The sequence below is a fragment of the Camarhynchus parvulus genome, chromosome 7 (genome assembly GCF_901933205.1).
Source record: "Camarhynchus parvulus chromosome 7, STF_HiC, whole genome shotgun sequence".
NCBI classification, from domain to species: domain Eukaryota; kingdom Metazoa; phylum Chordata; class Aves; order Passeriformes; family Thraupidae; genus Camarhynchus; species Camarhynchus parvulus.
In genome coordinates, this window is record NC_044577.1 from 29,938,191 (window position 1) to 29,955,727 (window position 17,537).

Consider the following 17,537-nt stretch of genomic DNA (forward strand, 5'->3'; position numbering starts at 1 on the left):
ACTCAGTTTGGTAAAATGTCTGATTTGGGTAGTGTTTAGAGAAGCGAGAGACACCATAAGTAACATTTTTAAAAATTTAAAGTTCACAAACATCCATGAAGATCAAATAATTATATATAAACTCAAGTTCGAAGATTAAACTTAGATCCAATATACAGATTAGTTATTTCAGAAGCTATACAGTTTCCTATTAAAACCATGATGAAAACAGGATTTCATTATTTTAATTCCTGTGATGCCCAGGAGCTCCAGTAGCAACCAGGACTCCTCTCTGCATATTAAAAACACAGAAGAGAAAGTTTCTGCTTCACTCCAAGAGTTTGCAATATAAACCCAAATAGCAGGTAAACGTCACAATTAAATTATGTCACATATTACAATAAGTCTTATGAGATCTGAGAGCCTTTTTGAGCTGCAAACCAACTTTTTCTTCTATCTGCTTTGCATGGGTGGAAAGAGGCTTTGCAAGAACCCCAAGAAAAGCCCTTGGTGTTTCCCTGATGAGATCCCCACAAAGTTTCTGCTTGACAGGCAGAGGGAGGCCAAGGCAATCCCTCAAGTGGCTGAGACAGCCCTTGTGACATCTGTCACCCTCTCTGCAGCCTGACTGCATCCAGACTTCATTTTTACCCCGGGCCTTGCAGAAGTACCAGGAAATTCTATAGGGATATATTTTCAAAACCCAAAGACTTGTAAATAAAAGGTTTTCTCCAGTACCAGTGGAAAAGATGGGGCTTCTTGCAGCCTCAAAAAAGTTCTTGTTGAAATATCATTTATTTTAAAGCAAATGAGAATTAGATATGCTTGTGTATTTTTTGCCATGAACAGATAAAAGTGAAAATTAAACACGATCCACTGAAGTTAGGTGAAGCCTTCAGTCATTTTGTGTTAGTTCTAGACTCCTCCCCAAAAGCACCAAATATGCATTTCATCCACTCTCTCACTAAGATGGGCTGTGGAAAGAGTTCTCTGTGGGTGAGAATCAGGAGCTCTCATAATCTCTACAAATAATTTGAATTTATGAAGTTGGATCAGATCCCCCCACAACTCTGAGATCTCATGCAGTAAAGGTGTGATGTTTTATCAAGTACTAAAAATTTATTATGACTTCTTATCTGGATTCCAGGAAAGAAGTTACCACAATGTTATTACTGCTGCACTGTGTGTTGATTCCTTCTATTCTGAAAAATACAGAGTCAAGTGATATCACAGTGTGATTCTTTCCCTCTGCATAAAAAAGCTTTTAGGAAAAGAATGGCAGATGAATTGTCTTAAAACTGCACCTTATGAACTCAGGTGTGTCAAAGTTATGGTAATGTTCCAAAATGAAAGAAATATTGTTGTTTAATTTTTAGTTTAATGGATTCAACTTTAATAACTTGAATATTTTTATTAAAAAAGGGAATAGTGCTTACATCTTTTGAGTATTTTCATCATATGCCAGGATTTTGATAACTTCCCAGTTCCCTGATGTCAGGTGTCTCACACTGATTTGTTCACTTTTAGCCTGTTGAGAGATGGAAGACATTAACTTTCACCTTGCTACATTCTTCTTCGCCTGGCAGGATTGCCTGCACATGTCATTACTGATTACAGCTTTTTAAACTTTAATATGCAACATAACATCTTTAAACCACAAACATAATAAACATTTGGACAGGCCTGAACTTCACTTATCCTTTCCCTCTCATCTATAAGCTTTTTAAAGTCATTAAAATAACCTTTGCTTTCAGCACAATTTTTCTTTCAGCTGCCCCCATGTCAACAAATAATAGAAGCCAGGAAGGAATGCAGGTAAAACCAACTTTTTGGCTGGAAGTTGCAGCAGACTCTTTATCAGACACAGGTTAAAATAAAAAAAAACCCAAGTGAGAAGCTTATCTGAGGGTGTTTCCTAGGACAAAAGGTAAAATCATGGGTCAGGCTATTGAAGATTAAAACTTAAACCCTCACATCTTGGACATCCTTTTTGTGGGTTTTTCTATATTCAGGTTATTATGCTTGGCCTGGATATACATATTCTTAGTTTTCAAATTCAAGACAAAGTTCATAAAGAAAAGAGACGTCTCAGAGGTGATACTCAGTGGTTACAAGGCCTACAAAAAGTCGTAAAGGCAAAAATGTTGGCCTTTTTTTTTAATCCATGTATTTCTGACCTGTGCCCTGAGCTCCACATCAACAGCAGCAATAACTAAAAAGAAGCAAATGCACAAAGATACTCTATGAGACATGTTGGCAAGGCAGAACCAAGTCCCTTGGAACTGATCTGCTTCCTAACAGATCCATGAGGAAAGAATGACATAGCAACTCTATGACAAGCCTGGCAAGTACCAAATGAAATCAGGAGATTGTGCTAGGCGCTGTGCATCTGTTTATGATGAGGGCTCCCTGTTCAGGAAGATTCTGATATTCAGTGCTGTCTCCAGGAATGATCAAAATACATATTAGTGATTCACTGTAAGTGACTATTTCTTCTTTAGAGAGAGAGAAGCTGCAACTACTGAAATAGATATTTAAATATTAAGATCACAGAATCTAACAAGAAAGAGCAATAAAAAGCGTAGCCAAGCGTTAATAAACATGGTTATTTTTCAAGGTTACAGCCATAATACATAATTTATGAAGCTTGAAGAAAGTTATCCCCTTGATCCATTAAAGTTACTTTATAATTCTTATTTTATGGTTGAAAAAAAAGAGATTTTCTAGAGTTGCAAAGCTCCATGAAAGAAAGTCTAGATACATAAGACATGATTCAATCCCATTTTGAGATTAGGTTCTTTTAAATATTTCATAAGTTACTAAAAGCATTTAAAAACAATAAACCACACATCCAACCCTCTCCATTCATACAGTAAATAACCTATGACAGACAGTAACCTTTTAGACAGTAACTTCTCCCTGCATAAAGATTTAATTAGATGTCTCTGCTAACACGCTTTGTGTCGACACATGCTTTTCTGAAGCGCAGTCAAAGAAATGCAGCCTGAAAAACACCAGAATTTGTTGTAAGATTGAGAAATCAGCCTCAGTGATTATATCAAGGCAAGCCATTAAAAATTGCTTCTTCATCCCTGCAAGTCCACGTTGGTTCTGACTTTCCTGCACATGAAAGCTGATTTCTGTCACTGGGCTGATATCTCTACTGAGTGGCACCAGAGAAGGAATGAGAATCCCAGGGCCAAATTCTAGAGTTACCCTTTTCCACCCCAGAAAGGCTGTGACCATGTGGGTACTGGTGATCTGCTGACTGCTTTAAATTCTGCAGGGCACTTGCTGTGCTGCTGTGGCTCTCACAAGGTGTGACAAACATCTAATGTGACAAAGGGCTTTATGTGCAACGCTTAATATACTTTTTATGCCTCTATGTTTGCTTTAGGAATAATGGACAATCAGATTAATGCAGTGTGTAAAACACATCATATAAACATATTTCCTGCCCTTTACTGCTCTGTATCAGCCCCATTACCACGCAGAATGTTGCTTACTGATGAATAATGGCTGATATCACATGGGATATTACATTTCCTTTTTCTCAGGAGCAGCTACATGCTTAAAGCCAAATTTGTCATTGGTGATAACATTCAGATTTGTTTATTCATGCTGATGGCAGGCAAAATAGAAGTATTTTCTAGTTTTGGAGGTGTGCAATACCCAGGACTCTAATTCCACCTAAATTCTGAAACGTAAGCTCGACTTTAAACATTATTCTGCTGGAATTAAAAGGTGTTTAAAAGTAGGCATGTATTATCTTACTGAATAGGAGTGGGCTTGATCTTTGCTTCAACATTTTCCTGAATTAGAATCAAGTTTCCTGGACTTTTCAGTAGCAAGAAATGTCAGAGCCTACAAGGTTAAGGCAAACTTGATTGTAACATCCTTGGGAATGTTGCAAGTGAACTTTCAGATCCAGATCATTATTATTTAATGTATTTTAAAGGTACTTATTCACACTGTGAAAGATACCAAAATAAGACTTGATTGATGTGCTGGTTTTGCATTGGAGCCACCCACAGAAGTGATTTTTTCTGTGAGGAGCTGCTGAGAGCTTCCTCTGTGCCTAGCAAAACCAGTTGCTGGCTAGCTTTGAGAATAAGCATGCTAATAAGCCAATTAAAAACTAGATTCACCTCTGTCAGATTCACAATTTAAAACAAACAAATGCCAGGAATTCTCCCATTTCCTTCCAGCCTGGGAACAGGTAACAAGGCCAGCCTGGCTTTCTTTTAGTTACTGTTAATAACATTTTGAGCCTGCTTTGCCTTCCTCCTAATCCTATCTCACAGCAGGAAATGAGGAAGTATATTCTAGTGGGTGCACTGGGATTTGGCCAGTGCTAGACCCACCACAACTGACTAAATGGTTTTGCTCAGGTGTGAATTTTTATGTGGTTATTATATCAATAATATACACCTTTACCAGTCTGTCATCTGAGTTACTGTTTTCTTTAGGAAATAGAATTCGACATGCCTGTGATCCCTTTTATCATCATGGACTCTTTCCTGATATATTTACTCTGGTGAATGAGTATCTTTGTTCTTGTTTCTTCAGGTTAAACTGTCAATTAGAGTTCTTTTGTTCTTGTTCTGTCTGCAGTGCACTGTGAACATATTTCAGACTTAATAATGTTCATACCAGAACACTGTCATAAAGGCAGATAACAAGAGCTGCCAGGCACAAATCTGCTATTTTGATGTTTGGGTACCTTGGTAATCCTTCCTATGTCATATGGCTCTGCTAAAGCACCTGGATTAATGCTCTGATGATTTAAATAGATGCCTTGGAGCGTTCCGTTCCAGGGCATAATTTCCTTTATTAGTTCATCACAACTTCATACTGGTGACCTTCAAAGTCACACTGCAAATTTATCTTCTTTCAGATTCTTCTTTGGAAAAAGTAATGACCCTGGGAAATGGAAGCTGCTGAAAAATGTTGCAAAGGGTAATAAAAGAGTCCTAACTTTCACAAAAGTTTTAAGTTTGGGTATTGCCTCCCTTTACTGTTCTGTAAGAGCAGATTCTGGATAGACATTTAAAATGATTTGTTATTTAAAAATATGCATGTATAGTGTATTTAGAGAAGGTAAAATTAGCATTTATTCTGGAAGAAGTTATAAATACATCCCACTGCACTGAGAGACAAGCTGGACAGGACAAATGACCATGACATAAGTGTTCTGATGAAACTGAAGTTCAGGACTTTGCCTAGGCCACAATAAAAGTTCCAGATAAGCAGTAGGATATCATAAGCAGCCTGACCAGAGCCTTACCTGCACAATGAACATGGCTATGTGGTGGAACTCACCACGGCCACCCTGCTTCACTGGCACGGTCATGAAGAACTTACTGCCATCCTTGGAGAAAACGGGCTCCTCGTTCTGTAAGTGTAATAATATATTATTAATGCCAGTGTTAGTCTGGCACACTTCTCATTACACTTCTTAACAAAAGATCAACCTAAACATTTTTGTCTCCTTGGCTTTGCTGTGCTCAGAAGTCAGTTGGAGAAAACTTTCTTAGGTTTTAAGTATATTCTGCTAAGTTTACCAAGAATGTGGTGGCTGAAGCTGAATATAGCTCATACCATGTGCAATCCTGTCCTAAAGGCTGTTTAGAATATTACAGCCCTTGCATGACTCTCCCTCACAATAATCTCTGGTAATTACCTCTGGTACTCTCATTCCTAATGCATGGGGACTTTCCAGGACAGTGTCTTTTACAGACATACAAATAATGACAGAGATAACTCCTCCTGCTGAGGAGGAGAAGAAAAGTTTCAATGGTTTGGACTCACTGAGTACATGTTTTTAACACCCACTGATTTTGATAAAGTCATATGGAAAAAATAAGCACATTGAATTGGTATTCTGAATCAGGGTTTTACCACAAACTGTAGCCTGATGTGATACCATCTCTCCCTGTCTAGCTTTGCACAGAAGTATTAAAGGAAATGGCTTGCTATAAAAGCATAGGGTTTTTTTGTTAAAATGATTTCTCATTTGCACATTGCAAAATGAAGCCTGAAATGTAGTTTAAATGGAATGTGTTTCATCCAGTTATTGGGCAGTTCTTCTGAAGCTATGAAAGTGGAATAATTGGCTGACATATTAGTTAAACATATTGTTCTGGGTATGAATTTAGAAATACTTTACTTTCTCATTCCAATTATAGCCCATATGACCTCTAATCTTTGAACTCCTGCTTTAATTTGGTGAGATCATTTTTAAATCAGAAACAAATCACAGTAAGTAGGACATGCCTGGAATGAGATTCATCTGGTCTGTCTTCCACCATCCCAGACCTGGGTAGTTAATCAGCTGTTCATCTAAATGCTTACTGAACTGAATCCAGACAGACCAGAAACTGAAGGGAATATTGCCTCCAAAACCCTCAGAGGTGTCTCAGGATTTTATTAGCTTATAAAGTAACACACAGTTAAATAAAAATGACAATGAAGCAATTATGCATTATGCACCCAGAAATAGCATATCTACTGTACCTGTTTAGGGAGCCACAGATCTGACTGCATTTCATATTTCTAAAAGAAAAAAAAAATAGGAAAAAATTGCTTTTATGGAATAGCTACAGATAAAAAATATTTCCCATATTCAGCAAAAGGTCTGTAGCTATTTAATGTTTTTTTTTTTCTACTGTGTTACAATCTCCTCATCTCTTTGCTGGCACGTGCATTGAAACAAATGATAATTTAATTACAAAGTCAGCTGCTTTATTCAGATTTTTGGTAGAACATCACAGAACTAAGAATGCCATTTCAGTCCTTTCTGATTAGCTATCAAGAAGCTTTTCATAGGCAGGTCTATTTATTTTTTACCTCTAGGCATCATCTGACAACTGGATATTTTAGGTCCTTCATCAACACTGGGCAAACAGCCAGAATCAAGCTCAAATTGTGAGACCTTTTCAAATCACAATCCTGTGCTTTAATGGGTTGTAGTGTGGCATTAGTGATGAGAAAAAAAATAAAAACAAATTATTGAGTTTTATTGTTCATACTCATATATCACGATGCCATTTGAAAAAAAAAAAACAAACCAACAAAACAACCAAATATCATACACACATTGTTGGAAAAAAAATATAATACAAATTGTCATAGTCACAGTGAAGTAATGAAGTAATGAAAATTTATTAGCTATAGAAGAATCTGTATATATATGGCCTGAAAAATGAAAATCTGTAGCTATTGCAGCAGTTGCTTTTATACATTCCTATCTGAAACTGAGGACATGTGCAACATCCTAGAGAGAAAAACAAGGTTTACAGCTGAAATCAAATGGTGTGATACAATGCTGAATTCTCACAATATTTAGTCTTTCCTCATCCATTGATGATTTCAAGAGCATCACCTTATCCCAGAGGGCGCAGAGTAGGAACCCTCCAGGAGGAGCCAGGCCTGGGCTGTGCTCCCAACAGTGAGAGTGCATCACTATCCTTCCTGAGCCCCCTAAAAATGTCCTTTGCTGCACTGTAAGTATTCTAGAGTGGGACTCTCAGTCTGTCTCTCTTACATTATGTCCTGGATTACAGCTCCCTGGGTACCTACTTCCAACAAATCCAATTGACCTTGGAGCACATAAAGGTTTCCCTCTCAGAAGCAGCTGCAGTGGTTCAGGACCAACTTTCTTAATAAAAAGACAAAAGGCCCACAGGAACCAAATCTCCATGGTCACAATCTTAATCCATACTTTGGGGATTCATTCATAGTTTCTGAGTGAGGAAAAAACACCCTGTAGTAGGCAGCAAGAGAAGAAGACAAGCTTGGAAATAATCTCTGACACATCAATATGACTGACTTCAGCAGCAGACACTGATGGGAGCCTTTTGACTCAGAGGCCAACATTAATCACTCATAACCATTTAAACTGCCAAATTATACCCTCTGCTTCGGAGCATCTGTTGGTACTGATATCAGCATGTACAGAAAATATTTATACTTTTAGCTGGTTCTGGGAAGAGATTGTGACTCAGAATGGGAAAGCAGCCAAATGCATTCAAGATGCAAGATTGACTGAGAAAATGGGGAGATGTAATGCAGGAGTGTCAGGAGTCAAAGTCTGGGTCCAGGGGTGGAATGTGTCTGGATTCAAAGAGAAAAATGTATTTCAGTTTGGCTTACATTCAAAAATGAAATATCCCTGTTGCCTTTCAAATTTTTTTTCTAAAGTTATTTAATTCTGTGATCAAATTTGAAGGAGTTATAAGAATTTTACACTTTTTCCTTAAGTGTATGGAAGCTGTGAGAGACAGAAAGATCTAAAATGAAACTCTGCAGGGGGAGAGAGGAGAAAGCAGTCAGCTGAAAATATCTGTCAGAGGACAAGCTTGTCACTGCTCTAGCTATATCCCAAGTACATGATGTTCAGCAACTGCAGCTTCCAATGAAGCTAATGAATGAACAAAGCTTAGTAATTCTGAAAATGTCACTCAAAGTTGCTAACTGCATGAACTCATTTCACCACATTTGGAATTTTCTCACATCCATTTCCTCCCTGTTGACTAATTATATTCAGCTTGCAACTACTGCATCTGCAAACTGATTTCCAAATATCTTTTTCTGAATATGAAAACAAAATGCAGAAGAAACCTTGAAAAAGAGACCTTGGGAAAAAAAACCCACAAAAACCAAACAACTTACCCTGGTACAAGCTCCAGTTGTGGTTTCACAAACTGTAAGGATGGAGATATTCTGAGCTCTGTTTAACCATCTCACCACAGCCTTGGTGTTGCTTATCCATTTCACCATGGTGATATAATATTCCCTAAGCAAAACATTTGAACACACAATGTTCAGATCATTGGTATTTCAGATTAGACTTTAGGAAAAAAAAACCCCATATATACAGTTCATTGAAATGCTGAATTTGTACTGCCTGACAGTGCCAGTACTAAAGGATGGAGAAAATAACCCCAAATGTCCAGCATGTGTGTTCCTACCAGTGGGATGGCTCAGTCCTTCAGTGTGATGTTCCCCTGGGAAATTTTTGCATATATACACAAACTTTACCAACTGTGAGACATATGCTTGCAAATACACATGAACTGTGTACTTTCCAGGTAGCTTAGAAACAAGCACTGAACTCCAGGAGAAGCCAGTATTTTCCTACAACAAATAACTTCAGATACACACATTTTTACAAAATAATCCAGTCCTACTGCCAAAGATAAAAAAAAAGCTCTATAACATTAGAGTTCAGCTAGAGCCCACTTCATAAAATTATAAAGTAATAAGTATTTTACAACAGGACTTCTGGATAAAAGGGAGGTCCCTCTCACTATCAATGTGTTCCTGTTTCTGTTTTAACAAACAGCTCATAATATCAGCCAAATTGTCTGTCCCTCAACACCCCTGGCTGAGCACATGAGGCTTACACTGGGCTGGTGCTACGGAGGATTTGCCCCCCTCCTCCCAAGATGCTGCTGGGCTGTCAGGCTGGGGATGTTAAGAGAAGACCTGTTGCACTCTGTCATCCCTGCCCAGCTATTTCCTTCCCTTCTCCCCTGCTGGCAGCTCTCACAGTCCAGCAGAGTTATGTGCAACAGTGGAGTCAGCTTGTCTGGAAAAAACTCAGACCCCCTTTAAAACAAGGGGCTTAGCTTGAATATTATTAGGCTTTTAAACTATTACTGATAGAGACCTCATTACTCTTTGACAACAGGCTTTTAATTATACATTCAAAAGGCTCCTTGCTAGATCAGAGATGCTGAGCAGCACCAGCAGCAAAGCTGCACACAGGAGAGGCAGGAGACAGGAGAGCACTGCAGCTTCACCCAGCCTGGTGCTGTGGTTACAGAACAGAGATAAATAGACTTCAAGAAGTGTGTTCTGAGTCTAATACTTATCCTTTTTTTTTTTTTTTTGCTTTAACAGATGTTTAATCTTACTGAGGGGCAAAAATGAATGCACAGGTAAAACAAGATCTACCATGACACCAGGTGACATAAGCAGGACAGCAATCAGTCTGTGACCTCAGGCTTCTCAGGCTCTATTGTACACACCTCCAGCTTCCTCACAACCCCACTTCCAAGAGGAAAAACTAAGTGCATTCTGGACAAAGAACTGAAGCAAGATATTAAAGATGTTTGTCACTGAAGAAAACCTAACTGTGCACATTAAATGGAAGCACCAAGGGGGAAACAGTAACTGCATGAAATACAACCATGTATCTGAAGGAAGATTGTCAGTCTTTTTGTGACATTAGCAGTGGTAAATTTTTCTGCGGAATGAAACTTTCAGGAGTAAAATTTACAAGTGTTATCCCTATCTTTTTATCAGAATAGCCTGAATAGGACTAGGGAAATATTATCAAGCATCTTTATAGGATCCCTAAAAGAAGTGAATTTTTCATTTAATTTATTCATTGAATTTTTCATTGAATTTATTCAATCTTACATCAAGTTCCCAGATGCCCTAAAAATCAGGGAAACAGTTTTATGTCTTCAAAGGTCCTACACCAGACACAATTTGGGAAAAGTTAAGAATCTGAATGTTACTTTTTGTGGTTAACTAACAGAACCTCTTTCCCCTTCCCTTTGTCCCTCCCTTCCCATTTCTGTGGTTTCACTGTGCAGGAGTGAATCCCTCCATAACAGCAGGTGGGTATGACCTGTATAACTACTTCTAAAAATAGTTTAATAAATAACCTATAACTATTTCTAAAAATGTTTCTGTCCTCAAACTATATGTGATAACGAACCATTCAATTTAATTCTGTAATACTCCCATGACCTATTTACTACTAACTCCACAATGAAAGGGTTAGAAACACACTGAAATAAAATGACTTCTAAAGGTAGCTGCTACTTTTACGAAAAAAAGCTAATACTTTAGAAAAAAAACACCTCCCAATCATTTCAAACTTCAAAGATTTTCACTCTAGAAAAGCCTGTTTAAAGCACATTGTTCATATCTCTATATATATTGATATAAGGACATATACGGGTTGATGACCAGTGTGAAGACTGTTACTGAAATCCTGAGTCAAATTCACAATTTACAGTAAAAATAGATAACAAATATACAATCTTTCTATGTTTTGACTGCATGGAAATTATACCCTAATAGTTAAAATGAAGAAGAAACTAACTTTTTCCCCAGATTTAAATAGTTTTACTCATTCTCATGAACTAGCAAGCCAGAATTTTCATCAAATGAACAACAACAATATCTTTATCAAGAACTGGCAAAAATGCTCCAGAGATTTGGCTTCAGTTTCAAGAAGACGAAGAAAATTTTAAGATACTAACATTAGTATTTGAGTCCACTATTACTTTCCATCTGCTGAGGAGGCAGAATGTATCTGAAAACCCTGAAGTGAAACCATAACATCTGAACAACATTTTCAAGATTATCTTTATCTTGGGGATCTTTTCTTACACATTGCTTTTTTGCTTTACTTCTTTGCTCCTTCTGACACTTGAAGTTCAACTTTAATGTCATTAAGGAGAGTGAAGATGCTGATCTTGATGGCAAGAAATCTCTTTCAGATCTTACAGCACTGCTTAAATTACTGAAGGGTTAGCAAGCAACAGCAGATTTTATTATGTTTTTCAGTACTGGCCCATCAATAGAAAGAAAATACTTCAAAATGCTCAACTCATCCAAAAAATTTCTCTTACTAACCCAATCACTAAGCATTCCAGTTGACACTAATAATTGCAAGGCATAATTAACTATTAAATTATTCCTGCAATAAATTAGAGTACCCCAGTTTATGTAGAAGAGAGCTACACCAGCCTAAGATTGTTTGTACCAGTTGTGAATAAGTGGCCACTGTTAACATCCTGATTGTTTTGGGAACAATTACCATAAAACATTTCACCATGAAATTCTATACCTTGACTTAAAGCTGTCAGGTGGCATCAGTTCCAGAGTATGTGCTGGTCCATACAGATTAACTACAAACAGCTTTACTGTGGGGTTTGTTTGACCTGCCTTTGGAAAAGAAAAAAGAAATAGGAGATTTAGAGGCACTGAATAAGTGACAGCTAAACAGACTCAGTTGTTAAAATAATTCAGTATCTTTATAATAATGAAAAGTAATTAAAGCTCAAGTATCTTAAATCTGAGAAATTAATTTCATAGTCATATGAATCACACAGATAAAGATATGAAGTATTGAGTGATTCTTTCACCTCCCTTTAGTGATGGAACACCCTCCTGTGCAGAGCAAGTGACCAGCACTAGAAGTGACTTTTCCCAGTTCAGTGAAGTCAGCTACCAAAACACAGCCAGTTCCTAAATCTGCAGGTAAATGCAGCCTCCAGCTAAGCCTTTTTCACATTCTGTTGCTCCTTCTTCTGAAAAGCTGCACTACTTCAGTCTTAGATAGCATTCTTCCTCTCCCACCTCTCTTTTTCTTTACCATTTTCCCTCACTCTTCCTTCCCTTGGTTGCTGAGCTGAAAATCTCAATTTCTGACCTGCACCAGGAGCCAGCTGCTTTGGCAGGCCAGCTCCCAGGGAAACAAAATGCTTCTTGTGGCTAAAGGGGAATAACATGGCAGTTTGATAGATATCCACTAGGAAGAGTCTGATAAATCTTGAGGGTCTACAGGGAAGTGGGAATCATCCTTCTCCTATGACATGGCTTGTTGCTAAGGGATGCTCCTGAGATGAAGAGAAATCAATGGAATTAGGAAGAGAAGCTCTGGAGGGCTGCAAGGAGGGGCTATTGGTCCCACACCCCTGTCCTAGACATGCCATCCCCAAGTTTCAGCTTCATGTCACAGGAATTACACTACATAACACCCTTGGCATACAAAGCATGAAGTGTTTTCCTCAGTGGGGCTAAGCCGTGTTTAATACCGGAAGGAAAAGGTAAAAATCACCGATTCTACAGATTTACTATTGTATATGACAAAGTTGTATACTTGGCTCTTCACAGGCTGAAATACACCCACAAATTCCTGTTAGAAATTGGGCTTATCTCAAAATGAAGTCCAAATGCTGTGTCCACTCATTTCTGAGTGGTATGGAGGACAAGAAAGCGGCATTTGTGTGTTTTTAACACTGCTAGGAAAAAAAAAATTAAAAACTTTTTTTTTTTACAGAATAGATTCTGTGTGTATGACATGTACACAGACACAGATAAGCACGTTCCAGTGCTCACAGAAACACGTGTGTTTCATTTTATTTTTTAATCCTAGTTATAGTTTTCTCTGATGGTTCCACTCTATAATAAAGGCCAAATCTTTTTTTGTAATCTCTGTTGCTACACGACCAGCTTCATTATCAATTAATGATGTTTAACGAGGAACTAAATTTGCATTAAATGGAGACATTAAATAAAGATAATGTTTCTTCATTAATGAGATTACTGAAGTAGTATTGTGTATCACTTTTATGCTGAATTGCTAATGAAATAATGTTACTCCTTGCTCATTTACAAAGCTGACTTAAAAATATTCCTTGTTTTTTTTCTTTGCTCTGTCACTCAAGGCATTTTGCCAATGCAAGTAATATAAACTACCCCTAAAATTACTGTTGTTTCATTATTTCAGAGTATAATTTCATAGCACAAATATATTCTATTTATATAATGTAGGTTACTATTTCATAGTACCTGGTACAGTCTAACTGTTCAGCCATCAAGAATAAAGTTTCCTCACCAAAAAGCAGTAGAAGGAATAGCAAGGTAACAGGAATATTTTCTAAAGCTCTCAGTAAACTTGCCCTGAAATGCCAGAGGAGTACCATATAGGTGGACCTGTCAGAAAGGAACCCAGACACTTTGTGCAAGGGCTGAATAAACTGATCAGCTGGAAGATCAAAACAGCAGATCTGGAGGCACCTAACCAGAAAATCCGCAGAAAATGAGAAGTGATTTCAGGCATTACCCCTGTCGGGGCTGTTCTTTCACTTTCCAAAACAAATCTAAAAAAAAAACTTCTCTAAATCTTCTAAAACACTGACGATTCTATTTTTTTTTCTCTTTTTGATGGCCATGAAAATATGTTACTGCGGCTTATCTTATTCAATGCCAGTCTGTCACATTTATTAACAAGAGCACGATCTACTCAGATCTCTGTATGTGTGAAGAAACTTGCCCTGAGCTCTGCACACAGCATCTGACTCCGGAGCAGCTGGGGCTGGATCTTTTTCCTAGACAGTCCTTCAAATGCTTTATCTTTCTCTCTGAGGTGCTGGATTGATTTTACCAAGCCAAATATCAGTGATGAAATTACTTAAATTAGTTTCTCTGCTGTCCCCTCACCCGATAATTTCTTTTCAGGTATTATTATCTACTGAAAAAAAAATTATTTCCTGAAAAGCATCATGAACAAAACCAGCCTCTGTTACTTCTGGAAAAACCCTTTCCACGTGGCTGAGCATTATGAGTGACCACAGAAGAGGAGGTGGGGAGTGTATTCCCATGTATCTTACCTTAGGAAATGGATACTGCTTTCCCTTTGGATACAGTTCACCTCCCGTGAACCTGGGAATGACCATGTTGGGTACCAGAGAGTCATTGATGGTCAGGAAGGCCAGTCTTTCCCCATCTGGAGACCACCAGTGGGCAATGTGGGAGTGGAGAAGTTCCTCTGCAAAACCAGATTTCTTTAGGCTCCATGAAAAAATTCACACACAGTGTCCAGCTTGTTCAGCTGGCACCAAGTTGCTCTCCCTGTGCCAACTTGAAATGTGTCTGTTGTAATTTCAGTAATTTCACATCATCCTGGGTTGAATGGTTGGATAACAAGGAACATTGAAGGAGCATTTTCCTCAAATGCATACTTCCACTAACATCAATAAATCATCTAAATGTGAAAGATGATTGTTACTGACATATGCTTAGTTCTACTGCATTCCAGTACGGGTGTTTACTTAAATTTTAAATAATTTAAAGCAATCTGGGGGTTTGGGGTATTTTTTGTGATTGCCAGTTTTTTTTCTTCTCCTCTTAATACAGAACTTCAGTATATCTGATTTCTCTGAGTTGTGGCACCTGATAACATGCAGATCTTCACGCAGTCATATTTATGTAATCAATTTTGGAGTGCAATATTATGATTTTCTTGTCAGTCTAGTGGACAGTTTTAAGTTTTGGGAAGTTCAGTTCTTCTGGAGTGAAACTTTCTGAAAATCTGAACCAAACATTTTTTTTAATCCAAATTTTATTTGCTTTCCAAATGAATCCAATTCTCCAAGAATGTCACTTAATGTTTTCTCAAATTTATTGTCAGTGTATATCACAGTCAAAAGAAACAAACAAGAAGCAACCACAGGCACAGAACCCAAACTCCTGGAATCCCAGCAGCTCTTGAGCAATTCCAAATTCTCCCTGTACAAGTCTTCAGCTTCCACTTGTGAAAACACTTAGAATTTTCATTATGTATTTGATATGCTGGCCTGCTTAGTAAGGATTTTTTATTTAAATCTGAAGAATTTGGCTGGAAAACTAATTGAGAATAGTGTACTAGGGGAAAAGGCCTGACTGCATACCTAATTGGAGAGCCTACCTAACAAAACTACTTAAACTGTCAGTAGAGACTCTCCAAGTTGCTAATTGGATTCTGAGGGTTCTGAAGCAGCTTAATGGGTTGAATTATCTAAGTTTAGGTTGAAATGAAGCTGGGACCTATATTCAAAGTCATATATTCTGGGTCATGCTTCTCTCCCTAGCTGGATAACTAAAACCTTTTACACAGGAGAAGAGCAGAGAACGAATGGTGAATATCAGATAGCAGAAAACCACAATTATGTTTGCTTTAAAATATTACTGTTTGCATTTACACAAGGTTATTCACACAAAAAAAAAAGCTATTCCCAAATGTTTTGTAAGGTAAAATGCTAATAATAATCTCATGAAAAGATAAAAGAAAACAAATGGGGTCAAAGGAGGAAGAGTGCTTGATTCAACTGAAAATCTCTCAACGGCACCTGGAAAATATTCAGCCTGCTCAGCTTCTGATGCTGTTAAAAAACTGCTGAAAGTGGAGCAGTGCTCCAGGTTAATGGGAAAGGAGCAGTGTGTTCCTGTGCCAACAGACACTGGGGTTCTCCAGCATGTGCAGTCTCACCCTGACTTCCATGGTGTTCAGAGTTGAGAAGAGCTCACTGCCTGCCTGCAGATTAAAAGACTTGGAAAATAATGAGCAAAGAAGGATTCTTCACTAAAAGAAGGCTTTAGGACATGATTCATGAGGCAAGCTTTGGGATCATCTCCCACAACACCTCCGAAACTTTCTAGTCCCAAACAAGACAACTTTTGCCTCTCCTGGCTGTCACTCTTATTAACTTATTAACTTATTGTTAACTCTTATTAACTTCACTTTGTTTTAGCAAAACTTGATATATTACATCAACTTCGATGAGCTATGTCTGCTTAAATTCTTCAACCTGCATGCTGTCATGTAAGATTTTAAGATTATTAAGTGCATATAAAATTATATTCCATTTAAAAAATGTTCTTTTTTTTTTTTGAAAAGTGCTGCCACATTAAAATATTTCAAAACACTAAAGGAAACCTTGGAAGTGAGTAGCTATCAGATACAGGCTGAGGGATGCAGATTATCATTTTAACTTCAGAGTTCACTTGGACACAGATTTGGGAAAAAAACCCACAGTGAGCTGTTTGCCCGCAACTACTGCAATGGCAAGAGGTGTGGATAGACCATTTTTAAGGTGAAATTCCATGCTGTGGGGCATTAACACCATTCCTAAAAAAAACTCTTCACACAAGAAATTCTATACCTCAGATAAATTAACACCAAGCTATTTATCTATAGAATACATGAGTGCCATAGAAAGAGGAGCTGAAATGTGTAATAATTTTAAGCTGTTATACCAAACTAGATAATCTGCTCCTTTTTTAAGTTTTTTTTTCTCTGAAATTTATCATTATGTTAAAAGCATTTTGGGTGCAGAGAGAAACATTCTGTGGCTGTAGAAGGCAGACTGAGCTATCCCCCATTCAAATCTGGGTGCCCTTTTCTGTGGGGATGTTTTCACTGTAAATGGATCATCACTGCTGTCCCTAAAAGCAGCCAACTGAGCCCTTTCCCTGCTCACTTTTACATGCTATCAAGAGTTCATTTGCTACATTCTAGTTTGAAATGAATTCTTCTCTCTCAGAAAACACTGCTATATGCACATCAGCAGCCAATACAAGGAACGAGCAGATACAAAGGCAATCTTGCAGGAAAATGAGAAGGGAAAGGAACAAACCCACCCTGAACATTTTCTGGAATGAACAGATTTGTGCTGTTGGGTCTGTACAAGGACCTTGCATCTGTTTTTGTAAACAGATATATTTGTCCAGCTTACCTTCATATAACCAGTCCGTAATTCCATTAAAAATAATTCCTTCTTTTCCTGAGGATGTCAGGCGCAATGAGCTGCTCTTTACATCAGGCTGATAGTAGATGTTATTTTCAAATATATAAATCTGGGTGAGGTAAGAAAGACGGAGAGAAAAAGCAACATTTTGGTAAATATAAATGAATGTTCAGCAATGAATACATAATTTCCTCAGGCTCAAAACAGTCTACAGAATAATTCAGCATGAGTTTGCACCAACAT

General features: G+C 37.7%; 1 protein-coding gene across 1 annotated transcript in view; it reads right to left on the minus strand.

Annotated features, from left to right (window-relative positions):
* The window catches only part of DPP10 (dipeptidyl peptidase like 10), a 242,103-nt gene that overhangs the window by 24,591 nt on the left and 199,975 nt on the right, over window positions 1-17,537 (minus strand). The window contains exons 8-14 of the mRNA XM_030951855.1: window positions 17,283-17,403; window positions 14,400-14,557; window positions 11,852-11,949; window positions 8,653-8,776; window positions 6,496-6,534; window positions 5,267-5,374; window positions 1,416-1,507 (exon numbers count right to left, since the gene is read on the minus strand). Of these exons, the coding sequence (XP_030807715.1) occupies window positions 1,416-1,507; window positions 5,267-5,374; window positions 6,496-6,534; window positions 8,653-8,776; window positions 11,852-11,949; window positions 14,400-14,557; window positions 17,283-17,403 (740 nt within the window). The remainder of the gene's footprint in view (window positions 1-1,415; window positions 1,508-5,266; window positions 5,375-6,495; window positions 6,535-8,652; window positions 8,777-11,851; window positions 11,950-14,399; window positions 14,558-17,282; window positions 17,404-17,537) is intronic.